Source organism: Mesitornis unicolor, unplaced genomic scaffold, assembly GCF_000695765.1.
Source record: "Mesitornis unicolor isolate BGI_N332 unplaced genomic scaffold, ASM69576v1 scaffold14321, whole genome shotgun sequence".
Taxonomy (NCBI): Eukaryota; Metazoa; Chordata; class Aves; order Mesitornithiformes; family Mesitornithidae; genus Mesitornis; species Mesitornis unicolor.
This window is the reverse complement of record NW_010163214.1, coordinates 25,182-38,704: the sequence shown is the minus strand read 5'-3', so window position 1 is coordinate 38,704 and position 13,523 is coordinate 25,182. Positions and strand designations below refer to the sequence as shown.

Genomic DNA, 13,523 nt, shown 5'->3' with positions numbered 1-13,523 from the left:
AGCCGCCGCCATCTCAGCCCCGAACCCAAATCAACCCAGCGAGGAGTGGGAGCCTAATAACCCGGGGCGCTTCCGACCGCCATCTTTGATGAGGGCAGACGCCGCCTAGAGGCGCTGCGGCGACCAGGCGGGAAGCAAGCGAGCCACGTCAAAGGCGTGGAGGACGGCATCTTGGATCCTGGCAACAAAGCGCGGGGGCGGGGAGGTGGACATCTTGGAGCTGGTTCTGACACAGCAGCGGGGGCTAGCGCCATCTTGGACTCTGGCAATTCCCCTACAGGGTCTGCGGCAGACATGTTTGGTTTGGGCTGATGAAGGGGTGCCAGGAGCCATCTTGGGCCCGGGCGCAGCCATGCCGGGAGCGGGCACGTCAGGGCGGGTTAACGCACGTCTGGGGAGGCTGCGACCCTGCCCTGGGTGGTGGGGTGGGCCTGAGGTGCTAGCAGCCCCGCTAGGGCACGGTGTCGGGTAGGAGGGGTGAGGGACGCTGAGTCTGGGGAGGCCCTGAACTAGTGTGCCAGCCTTTTGCAACCCAACTAGCCCAGACTGCAGTGGCACCAAGCAAACGGTGCACATGTCACACTCAGAACTGGTGAGGCTGGGCCTTACCAAAACACGAGGCTGAGTTTTGTGCCACCGCACAAAGATCTGGTGGGGCTTGTGGATTCCTTGGGAGTGGGCCTGTGTGCTTTTCACAAGCGTGGGTTTCTTTCCTGCAGCCTTGGGTTTTAAGTGGAAATGTGTTTTCATACGGCCTGTGGTAAAACAGCAAACCAAAGGGGAAGTGCAGCACAAAGCGTGACAAGTTTTGCAGCTGAAAGTAGTAAAAACGCCTGTTATGTAAAGGTTAAGTTCAGGAGTGTGGCTTCCCAGAAATGTGGCCAAAATAAGCGTACAGATAGTCGTTTATTTATCAAATATGATAAGAGAAAGACTAGAAGCACTGAAACTGCTATTTTTTTAATAGTCAGTGACTTCTCAGCAAAGATTGGTGGTAGTGTGTACTGTAATGCAGTAACCTGTAACTGAGACTCTGAAAGTACAGTATGTATGCTGAAAACTGGAAGAAAAGGCAAAAGAAAAAGTTAGATAGCCATATATATTTATTAGCATGAGATAATTTTGCTAGGAAGTCATTTAAGCTATCCATAGAAGGCTGAGTGAACAGAGTTTATTGCTGAGGGGAATGAAACAGCACTAACTTTGAAGAATTAGTTAATGCTCTGAGAACTGAAACGGTATCTGGAGAATTTTTTCTTGCTGTTTCCAGAGGTGAGTGGAGGTACTGGTTTTGGCTAAGACAGAGTTAATTTTCTTCATAGTAGCTAGTGTGAGGCTATGTTTTGGATTTGTGCTGAAAACAGTGTTGACAACACAGGGATGTTTTCATTATTGCTGAGCAGGGCTTACACAGTGTCAAGGCCTTTTCTGCTTCTCACACCACCCCACCAGTGAGTAGACTGGGGGTGCACAAGAAGTTGTGAGGGGACACAGCTGGGACAGCTGGCCAAGGGGATATCCCATACCATATGACATCATGCTCAGCATATAAAGCTGGGGGATGAAGTTGGGGACATTCAGAGTGATGGTGTTTGTCTGCCCTGGTAGTCATTGCCCGTGATGGAGCCCTGCTTTCCTGGCGATGGCTGAACACCTGTGTGCTGAGAGGCAGTGAATGAATTTCTTGTTTTGCTTTGCTTATGCATGTGGCTTTTGCTCTACCTATTAAACTGTCTTTGTCTCACCTCACAAGTTTCCTTACTTTTACTTTTCCAGTTCTCTTCCCCTATCCCAATACAGAGGAGTAGCAAGCGGCTGTGTGGGGCTTAGTTGCTGGCTGGTGTTAAACCATGACAGGATGGTAATAAACCTCAATCCTAGCAGCCAAACAAGCTGTCCTTCTGTCAGGTCAGATGTCCAACTAGCCCAGCACTGTATCTCTGACAGTGCCCAGTGCAGTAAAACTTTGAAAGAAAGAAAGGGACTCTGTGCTGCTGATGCCATAGATCCTGGTAAGTGAAGCTATTTTGAAGCCAAGGACAGGAATAGTCTTGGGTCACGAAGCCTAACAAAGTAGGATACTTGTAATTTAACTAGCATATCTAAGCGTAACTGGCCTAGCTGTCCCTAGAAATGATGTTGACAGCTGTACAAGGAGATACACAGGAAAGATGCATGACTGGTGTGAGCCAAGTACCTGAACAGATACAGAATGACCCGAACTCGCAGCTTCCTTTTTCCGTTCCCCTCGGCCAGCTTGTTCTGCATCTATGCAGCAGGAGGGAGGGGCTGACACCTTCTGCTTTGTGGCAAATGTTGATGCCCCAGGGAGCAGAGGCCCATGCTTTGCTGTGGGAGTGCCCTGCCAGGCTGCATACTGGGGCAGACAGATAACTGCCCAGGAAGAGAGATTTCAACCCTTTCATGCAGCCTGCACAAGAACAGGATATGCAGCACCGATACTTAATGCAAATACGTGCCACAGTGTGAAGGAAGGCTCTGCCTCCCTGCTTGAAATGTGCCAGGGCTGCATCGCTTGCCAGGCTGCTAGAGTTAAGGCAAGGAGGTCAATGAGGGGCAAACCTCAGAGAAGAAGAGAGCTGCTTAAAGAAAGCCTATAAAACAGGAATTACTAGGAATTACACTCTCCTGGTATAGTAGCCTAGCAATCTGTAGTGCAGGGCATTGTGGGCCAGAGGCTCGGTGTGCCTTTTTTAGCCATATTTTATAGACTTTCCTTCTATGGACTCATCTGTTTGCTTTCTTTGAACTTGTTTATAGTTTTGGTTACCCCTGTCATCCCTGGAGCCATGAATCTAATTGTGCAGTATAAGAGAGTGTAATTTTTTGTTTACAGACCTTCATCTGATCATTTCATTTGATACAGTTCTTGTTTTGTAAGAATTCATGCGTCACCTTCTCCATGTGTGTCTCATACTGCCACTTAGATGTCTCCTTCCCAAGGTGAAGCATTCTCATCCATTTAGCTTGTCCACCAAAAGAAGCCGTTCTGAGCCCTGGCTATCTTGTCGTAATTTGCTGTGTAATTTCTGATTCTGTGATTGTTTTTAAGATCAAGGGCCACCACAGCATTCATTATTCAAGAAGCAACTGAATCCTTCCCCTTATATTTACCTTTTGAACAGCATTGTGTGTTGTGGTTTTTCACACAACTTCCTGCAGTGGCTGCTAGGTTATTTTTTCTCTGAATGGTAACAACTCACCTAGAGTACATCACTCTGTATGTAGCGTTGTGGCTGCTTTTCATTAATTCACAATTTATCAGTGCTGAATTTTGCCTGCCTCTGTATTGTGCTGTCATTCAGCTTGCCGCAATCCTCCTACCAGTCTGCTAGGAGGAGAGCGCCTAAGATGAGAGCGTGGCAAAGGGCCAGCTTTTGGAAGGCACGTGAGGGAAGATGCAGAAGCAGCACCAGGACACCAGGAATACGTCTCCCCTGCCACTCCATTGGGGCTTAACTAGCAGAGAACATAACATTCTTCTGTCTTTTTTTCAAACAAGCCTCTCTGGACGAAGAAGATACAAAGCACTGCCAATAATAGCTAAAGGTTTTTTTTAATTTTAATTTTTTTTTAAAGGATTAAGCAGTGATGTTGAAATCTGGAAGGAGGATATATTTAAAATCAGACTATGAAAGCCGTGGAGGATCCATATTCTTCCCACACAGAAATTTTCAATGAATGAAAACCAAGCAATAGCAGAAATCTTGGATGGAACTCCACAATCTTCAGTCATATGGGGAGGGCAAATAAAAACAAGTAGGGTAAAATGCACGGTTCATGCCAATCCCTAGGTAGCCTGATAATAAACCATGCAGAAGAATCATTTGGGGTTTTGTTTTGTTTTTTTGCTTTGCTTATTTAAGAAAAAAAAAATACGGCATTGTTTAGGAATTCACTTAATGGATGGACCCAGCATTTGCAATTTTCCTGCCCTGCACAGAAGGTGCAGCGGAAAGCAGTCTCATAAAAGGGCTCATTAGATAGCTTAAAGGTTAATGACAAGATAAGCAGTTTTACAAAACAGTCCAAACGCTATTTCACATCCTGCTTCCTCCACTGAAAATGCCTTGGCAAAACATCTGACCCAAACACTGTTCCCAGTACCGAGAACCTGTTGTTATGACGAGCTATGTTTTAATTATGTGTGATCGATGTACGTCCCAGTTTTGCCAAGCTTTGTTCCCTGCTCGGTGTCTTGTCACTCCACCTGCACAGAAACGAACTGGAGATCTGAGAGGGGTTGCAAAGCTTTGTATAACTCCAGAAGAAGTAGCAGAAATACCAAATACAAGTGGAATTCTCGGTTCTTGCCAAAGTGTTTTGGAGACAACCTATACACTCTTGCAGGAAGGAGGATTTTGTAAATATCCTGATCATTTTTAGAATTGTGTATGGGTGTAACTGTTTCGCAGCTGATAGACTGGTGCAGTTTTGCAATAACAAGCCTAAAATGGCAATGTAAGTAGTAACTTGCAATAAGGTTTTAGCCAGCTTGTTGTGGTGACCAGTTGAGTCTATATATATCAAGATAAACTTTAGCATGAACATCCTCAGAGACAAGTTGATGGGGTATGGGCTATATAAGTAGACAGTGAGGTGGACTGAGTAGTGGCTGAGCTGCTGGGCTCAGAGGGCAGTGATCAGAAGAGCCAAGTCCAGCTGGAGATCAGTCACTGCTGGTGTCTGGCTGTGGTTGGCACTGGTTCCTGTGCCGTTTAACTCTTCATTAATGTCCTGTTTGATAAAGCAACATGCACCCCCAGCAAGTTTGCAGGTGGCTGATGCACCAGATGTCTCTGCCACCATTCAGAGGAACTTGGGCATGCTGGAGGATTGGGCAGACAGGAACTGCATAAAGTTCAACAAGAAGTGCAGAGTCCTGCACCTGGGGAGGAGCAACCCCATAGCTGTGGTCTGACCAGCCTGAAAGCAGCCTTGCACACAATGATGATGTGGTCATGGTAGACAAAAAAGCTGAACATAAGGCAGCAATGTACCCAAGCAGCAGAGACTGCCAATAGCTGTGAGGACTGCATTAGGAGGAATGTTGACAGCAGGTCGAGGGAGGGGATCCTTCCCCTCTACTCGGCACTGGTGAGGCCACATCTAGAGTGCTGGGTGCAGTTCTGGGCTCCCCAGTGCTAGAGAAACATGGACATAGTGGAGTGAAGCTTGTGGAGAGACACTAAGGTAATTAAAGGACTGGTACACCTATCATGCAAGGAGAGGCTGAGAGAGCTGGGACTGTTCAGCCTGGAGAAGAGAAGGCTCAGGGGGATCTTATCATCTATCTGGTGGGAGTGTTTGATGGAGATGGAGCCAGGCTTTTCTCAGTAGTGCCTGGTGGCAGGACAAGAGGCAATGGGCACACACTGAAACACAGGAAGTTCCACCTGAACACAATAAAATGGTTTTTTACTGTGAGGGTGGTTGAGCACTGGAGCAAGTTGCCCAGAGAGTTTGAGGAGTCTCCTGTGGAGATGCTCAAACCTGACTGGACGCAGTCCTGGGCAACCTTCTCTAGCTAACCCTGCTTTGAGCAGTGGGGTTGGGCTAGGCAGTCTCCAGACAGTCTTCCAACTTCAGTATTCTGTGATTCTGTGAATCAGAGCCTTTCTAAGCTACTTCAGCCTGTTTATCATGAGGGGAAAGGAGAGATCCAGGAGAGAAGAAAAGAATGCAGTGTGATGATTTGGGATTACCATCAAAGTTGCAAGTCAAAGGTCTGGTCTGATCTGAGTAACCATTTAACATCATTAGGCCCTCTCTGCAGAGGTGCAATATTCTTCACTAGCCAGACTGCTTAAAAGGCTCACTGGTCTGGAAACCTGTGCAGAGAGGTACCACATCATCTCATCACTGCCCAGGGTGAGCTGGCTGGAGTAAAGGTGAAATATTTAGGTTGGCGGCAGGGGAGAGGTTTTAGCTGAGAGGATCAGAGCTGGCCAGCTGGTGAAGAACCTTCTGGCAAAGGAGATGTGACTAGAGCTGGAGGGTCGTGTGGTGGCAAAAAGGCTGCGTGGCCCTTGGCCATAGGGGCCTGTAGGAGTACCCTCCTACCAACACTTTCTGCTGGGTCTGAGGAGCCCCCAGGAAAGATGACAGCTGGAGCTGTCAGTAAGATGCAGCTGGAGGAGTTTCCCTGGCAGGCTGCTTACAGAGAGATCATCCCTCTTTTGGGGTACAGCTCAAACTTGGCCTGCCTTCCTGTTCCTGGTTTCATGGGTCTTGTGTTGGGGGCAGGATTCGTGTGTTGCACAGAGACAGGCTCAGGAGCAGAACTCTGCTCCATCCTGGTTCATTTTCCAGACCAAAACCAAAATACCAAGGCTGATTCTTCTATGTCTGGACTTTGTCATTTCTGCTAACAGTCTTGATTTTCCAAACTGGGAGGGGTGAAGTGGAACCTTGCTGTTACACATTTCAAATGCCTTGCCCCAGTCTTGCCACGTGTTGTGCTATCAGCATTTCAGTTAACCACTTCTTTTTATCAGTCAAGTTCCTTCTTAAAAAAAAAACAAAAAACACCCCAAAAACCAAACAGACCCCTCCCCAACCCACCCTTTGAATAACCGGAAAGGTCAAAAATCAGATTAAAATCTCTTTGACAATAACAGTTGTGGTTTTCTGAGCGCAATGTTCTGTATTTGGTGAACTGAGCTGTCTCAAGCTGGGACAGAAGCTGCTATGGGTCGATAAAATCCCAGAAATGTGATGAGCTAGGTGAGCGTGCTGATCTGATAAAACATGGACATGGTACAGGACAACAGATCAGACACCAGATGGTGGCATGGCAGAGTTGGGAATTATGAATTACGTCAAGCAAAGGTGAGCGTTATGCCAATAGGCAAAACATTTGGTAAAGTGTCTGGCTGTGCCTCTCATTCCCTTGCTTTTTATTATTCTTTGACTTGGGGCACTATTTTATTTTGACAGTGTTGAGGCAGCTTCTTTTGGTTTGACTGTTTGGTTTTTTTTATCAGCAGATCATATCTAAACCCTCTTGTATGAGTCATGCTAAGCATTTCCGCCAGGGTGGAAGAACAGGCTTAGCACACACATGCCCATAGAGGAAAAAAACAGTTCCTAAAATGTAATGTGAGTTTCTTTTCTCAGTCACTTTTTTCAGAGGCAGGACTGATGGCACTTGCTCCCTCACACACTGAAATATCAGCTGCACTCAGGTAGGTATAATAAGCTGCAGAATTCTGCTTTCCTCTTCAACTTGCAATTCCTTATTCTTCACTCCTGAAAAACCTCTCTCTCCCCTCCAGTTCCCCCTTCCATTTTCCTGACCACATAGCAGCCCTTTTAGCACTCTTGACAACACAGCGTGGGCAGTGTCTTCTTATTGATTCATCCCTCGGATTGCTCTGGAGCAGGATTTGTGTTACTGCCTTCACAGCATCCCTTGATTGCCTGTGCCCTTCTTACCATCTTCTGTAGCCACACTGAGAGGGCAGCAAGGTTCAGCTCTTGCAGCCCTGTTCTCCAGTTGCCCCTGCAATGTCGCTTCTGCAGGTTATCAGGAAGACCACAGGAAATGGAACAAACTTGTTAGACTTTTCAGTTGAGCCCCCAGCCGCCTTCCAGTGACTTCTTTCAGAGCTTTTCTTGCAGGTCAAAGCCTCTCAGCAGTTATTACCAAAAAAGTGGTAAATTACAATGTTTGTTACAACTTTATCTCAGTTTCTTTGTGGTGAAGTGATTCTAACACTTACGCATTGCTCCACACTTAGACTGTATGTTATGCAAAAAAAGGTTGATAATTTGGATTATTTTTTTTTAAATAATACTTAGTCCTGCACACAACAGACCCTGACCAGCATTTAAGTACTGGCATTAGAGGTTAAAATGGAATCGGTCGGGGTTCTCTCATTCATGGCTTCTCAGTTGCTTCTGCAGGCTGTATTCAGCTCTTACCTATGCTGTTTCCTTGCATTCTGGTAATGGACCTTTCAGCAGCACAACTGTCTTCGTTGATTCAGTAGGGGTTTAGTTAACAGGGATTTTATAAGCAATTCTGTTAATGCCTAAAGGATGAAGATCAGGCTCTTTTACTCAATTCTATCTTCACTTTGCTAGATTTCCTTTTCTTTCCTTTATAAATTTACTAAGTGCAAGAATAATTGAGCAGTTAAAAGTTTTTCCACTACTATAGTAGTGCATAGTTTTAAAATGCCACTTAAGTACTCTGTGGCTCAGCTTGATTTTCTCGCTATAAGACACCTTTCCTTATACCTAAAATGGCTGAAGAACATTACTGCTATTGCTCTGTATTTTTCGTTTGTTTGTTTTCTACAGCTAAACATCTGTCTGTTCTTCTTATACCATTCATTTCTTACATTTCTCATCATCAAGACTAGCTTTTCAAGAAACCAGCAGAGACTTCAGAGCAAAAGCAGGGAAAAGGAAGTGCTTACTGTGACTTCCCCAAAAATACCCCTTAGAAACAGAGTTGTTATCCTGTCCTCTCTATTTATAGTGTCCAGGAAGAGAGGCAGGGTTATTGCATTAAGACAAGCATTGATTTCTTAACCGAAACAAATTTCACTGGTTATGCCAGGAGAAATCGCTCACTTTAAAGGGAAAAGGAACTAAAATGCTGACTTAACTTTTTGAAGAAGAGATGTGTATACAAAGCGGAAGTCGGTCAGGAAAGTCACTTGGTGACAGCGTGGAAATGTGAACACAGAGTGGAGACTGAAAAAACAGATTGGAATCAAAGGAGATGAGAGAGATAGGAGAACTTAAATGTATACAACCCCCCTGTTTGAATGGTGGGGCTCAAGTAGCTTAGCCACCACGAGAAGGATGAAGGTCTATAATGGTCAGATTAAGCCTTTAGCACAAACTTGTATAGATGATGCTTTTGTACCCTGGCAGCTCTGTACTGTCACCTGTCTCCGAGATGCTTCGGGACAGCTAAAGAGAAGGATGTGGGGAGGAGGGTGCAAATTGCTGACTAACTTGGTTTCTGTTTTCTAGCTGCAGAATGCCTCAGCTCCTGGCTAACAGCAGTTCGCATGAACAGGCTGCTGCGTATTACGCATCAGAATCCATCATCTCCATTGCTATCTTCATTGTCGTTTTCATCATAGGCGTGCCAGGCAATGGAGTGGTGATCTGGGTGGCTGGTCTGAAAATGAAAAAGTCTGTGAATATCACCTGGTTCCTAAACCTTGCCGTGGCTGACTTCATGTGCTGCTTGTCTTTGCCGTTTTCCATTGTCCACCTCCTCCTCCATGAACACTGGCCGTACGGTTGGTTCCTCTGCAAAGTCATCCCATCAGTCATAACCTTCACCATGTTCGCCAGCGTCTTCCTACTGATGGCCATCAGCATCGACCGGTGCCTCCTCGTGATGAAACCTGTCTGGTGCCAAAACCATCGAACGGTGAAATTCGTAACCCTGATACAGAGTTGCATTTGGATCCTGGCCTTCATTTTCTGCTGTCCCATCTTCCGCTACCGTGACACTAGCACTGAGGATGGCAAAACTGAGTGCGGGTACAGCCTTGGCGATGATGAGGCGATAGATTTTATGTATGATTCTGCAAATGCATCGGAGGCCTACTATGGTAATGACTCATGGCAGTACTACTATGAAGATGGTTATTCTGTATCCCTTGCCTTCCTGGTAATAAACATCACCAGGGCCATCTTTGGCTTCGTACTCCCCTTTGGCATCATGGCAGTTTGCTACGCCCTTATTGCCTTCAGAATGTGCACAAATCAGTTTCAGAACCCACGCAACAGGATGCTGCGAACAATTGCGCTGGTGGTAGCTGCGTTCTTCATCTGCTGGGCCCCGTACCATGTAGTTGGGCTTCTGTCCCTTGTACCTACTCTTGGAACAGGAGCGAGGGAGTCCTTGTTCCTCTGGGATCACCTCTCTACAGCCCTTGCATACGCCAACAGCTGCATCAACCCCCTGCTCTATGTTTTTGTGGGACGTGACTTCAGGGCAAAGGCACGGCAATCGCTGCAAGGAATCTTGGAAGGGGCCTTTACTGAGGGACCAACGCATTCAGTCCCTCACACCCTGGACAAAAGCAAGACTTCAACAGAGAAGGACACAAGCAGCACAGTGTAACCCAGAACTTTCGAATCACCGGTGTAAAAAGAGCGAGCTATGGCACTGCACATCCACCACTTTCAACAGCTTTTTTTGCTCCAACACATTTGATTAATCTGCAGATCCATACATGGGATGAGGCACTGAAATGGTTCAGATCAGAACAGCTAACTGCCTTTATATCCTACTCTAGAGAGGTGAGAAGTTGGAATTGCCAAGAGTAATAATCTGAGGGAAGACTCTGGTGAAGCAAGAGACACATTCTTTAAAGAAGCAAGCAGGCTTGCAGAATGATCTGTGGTGGGATCATGTAGTTTAACCTCTGAATCGCTAGATGAGAATGTCATTAGTTATTTGCACATGTCTATGTTCTACATCTCCTGTCTCTAGTAAACCGCAGATAAAACTAACTTTGATGTCTCTCCTTGGAATATGTCATCCCATCTTTCCTCCCCTTTGACTGTTCTTGGGGTCTGAGGGTTTTTCCCCTGAAGATTTCCCCAGAGGGTGGTGCAACCTTTTCTTACAGCAGAGAATTAAAACAGCACTTGCCCCAGTCAGCTGCATCGAACTGACTTTCATGCCCTGGTAGATGCCCAATATACTTCTTTGTCCCAGCAAATACATGACTGTACAGTAGGAACTGGTCCAATGCCCATGCTGTCACTGTGTTCATTAGCGTGCACTCACTTGCTCCCCAACGCGCTTTCCACCACCGGAGTCCCAAATCTTCTTTTTAGGAAGTAGCCCAAGATTATCCAAATGGGCCTACTGCATGTTCAGATGGCACACGAGCAGAATTTGAGCAGCTGCAGTCATCAATGAACCAGATGAGGTGACTGCTGGACTATTTGGTAAAATCTCGGAATTGAGAAGTGATGACCTCCAGTCTGACCCCAAGAAGAGAGAGACTGAGCCTGTTGCAGCACAGCCACGTCCTGCTCTCTCTAAGAGAAGTGCTTCTCGTGTCTTACTGGTAGAGGAAGATAAAAATTTTGTCCAGTCAGACACTTTGGGGGCATTTCCCAAGCACAACTGTTTCCTGCTCCTGAAAAGGAGAAGTACATTTATGAGGTACTTTAAAGGGGTTTAAAATCTGGTTTTTGTGTTAGTCCTTCCTGAAAGGAATGAAGTCAACAAAGGGTATGACAAACGGCCACTGAGCATGGGTAGAGTTTTCACTTTGCCTTTCTGGCAAGCATGGGTTTGCACACTCAGTGCCCCAGTAACTTCCCACTTTCTCCTGACATCCTAAAAAGTCTCAGTGGTAAAGTACACATTTTAACAATGTCCACACCCTAGTTCTGTTCCTAAGGCAAGCAGGTGGGAATCGAGCCTGCCTGATGGGCACCGCTGAAAAAAACCAACCAACAAAAACCAATACTGGCACCAAGAGAGTTAAACCATAAACATTCACTTTTTCTTTTTATTAAGAAAGCATGCACAAAAATAAACTCGTGAGACCACGCCCCTCTCTCCCTGACCACTGACACAAAGCACGGGGGGCACACCACGCCGGGGGGGACCTGCAAGAGCCCTCTCCCTGCAGAGCTCCACGCCACCCACCCGCTGCCTTCCCACGCACTAACAACGCACATTTATTTCAGGGGCAGAGGAACGAGGCTGATTTGCACACTGACCGGCATGTATTTACATATGCAAACGAGGCGCAACTTAATATGCAAATGAGGCAGATATGCAAATGAGGAGCACTTGGATACGCAGAAGGAGCCATCGTGGTTTGGTTTTTTTCTGGTGGTTGTTTTCGGGCTTCCACAGGGCCCGCTCTCGGTGACACCCTCTGCAAAGCACCAGCACCTCCAAGAGGCTGCCTCTCGTGGCTGTCTCTGGTGCCAATTTCCACAGAAACCCATCACTCATTGCTTCCAAGCTGTATCATTCCCATCCAGAGGCAGCAGAGAGAACGGCTGACTCCACGCTGAAGTTGTCTGGGATTCCTAATTTCTCTTGGAAACACTCAATGATGAACTCCTCCCCAAACACACACTTAAAAAAAGAAAAAAAAAACAACCCAAAAAAAACAACAACAAAAATGTTGTGTCTCCCCCCTCCCGCCTCCCCCCCCCGCAAAATACAATGAGACTCTGTCCACTTCCCTGACAAAGATCCAATTGGTTTATCCCTACAGCAAATTTAAAAAGCAATGCTAGTTCCCCACCTTCTTGCAGTCAGAGTAGAGGTCATTGCTCCCCTGCCCCAGGTCTGCCAAGTGGCCGTGGTGTTTCCATCTTGGTTCCCTTCACTGGTAAGCAGGGAATAAGGGCCTGGGGGAGGCTTTACAAAATATTAAGAGGAAACAAGAGGGTTGACAGAACAGAGCCATACCAGAAAAAAAATAAGGGAACACAGGACACAGCTTTGGGGAGGAGGCATCTCAACACTCACTCCTGCTCCTGCACCTTTTCCACCTTCCTGATTTGCAAGTGCTGCCAAAACTCATCCTTCAGGATTTACACTAGAGTCCATCATGTCCCCAGCTGAACTGCACGGGGTTCTCCTCACCTTTACACTACACTCTTTGGCTGTTCAGTTTAAAAATCTGCCCCGCTTTGTCCTCTCTCTTCTAATGCACCTCTTACAACAACCACTTGTGAGGGCCTCTCCCAGGTACTTGACCAGAGGGTCCAGCCCCTCGCCCAGAAGTCCCCTAATTCACCTCCACTCTGAGCAGCAGCTTCCTCTTCCCACCATTCGCAAAGTGGGAACCACTGACGGAGAATCTGCATCTACGCAACAAGACTCCCGTTGCTGGCACTCCCAAACCACAGGCAAGGACGGTCTCCACAGAAACGTGAGGGGCAGAGAGCCAAGTAACAACTGAACAAATACAGACGGGAGAAAACTTCCAGATTTGCATATGCAAGTAAGAGCCTCACTACATATTTTGAAGAAGGGCTTGAAGGGGTGGGGGGTGAAATTAAAAGCTCTGGGGAATAGAATTTGCTGAATCACATGTGACACCCCTGACTGCTTCTTTTACCCAACGGGTACATAGGCTTCACCTGGAGACTGCAAAAGGCAGCGTAGAAAATAAGTCAGGATTCCCTCAAAATCTCTCTCAGTCCTCACAGATGGCACTGCATTCTGAAACCCAACTCCTCTGCTGAAACACCATCTCTGCTACATTCTCCTTTCTCCAAACTCAGGTCTACCCTCCCGGCTCAGCTCAGCTCTCCCTACCTCAGGGATTCCCCTCTCCTGGTACCTGGGAACTCCACTTCCTTTCTTGCTCTTCCCGCTGGTGCGAGAAAGTTCACAGAGCTAAGATCACCCCTCCAGTGTCCCTTTAGCCCCCTGACCTTTACAACATTTACGAAACAACATAACTACAGGCTCCCAGGGTCCACTAGTCTCTCTCCCCCCAGTAGCCAATACGACATTCACTGGCCACCTTGAAGGG

The 13,523-nt window shown here is 46.8% G+C and overlaps 1 protein-coding gene across 1 annotated transcript; it reads left to right on the top strand.

Moving 5' to 3' along the window:
• Positions 1-9,019: 9,019 nt before the first annotated feature.
• LOC104547983 (C3a anaphylatoxin chemotactic receptor-like) lies at positions 9,020-10,120 on the top strand. The gene has a single exon (XM_010193882.1). It carries the CDS (start codon positions 9,020-9,022, stop codon positions 10,118-10,120), a length of 1,101 nt encoding a protein of 366 aa, XP_010192184.1.
• Positions 10,121-13,523: the final 3,403 nt, after the last annotated feature.

Bases quoted from the DNA above. Each gene is read 5' to 3' on its own strand.
- LOC104547983 (XM_010193882.1), top strand. From the start codon at position 9,020: ATGCCTCAGCTCCTGGCTAACAGCAGTTCGCATGAACAGGCTGCTGCG.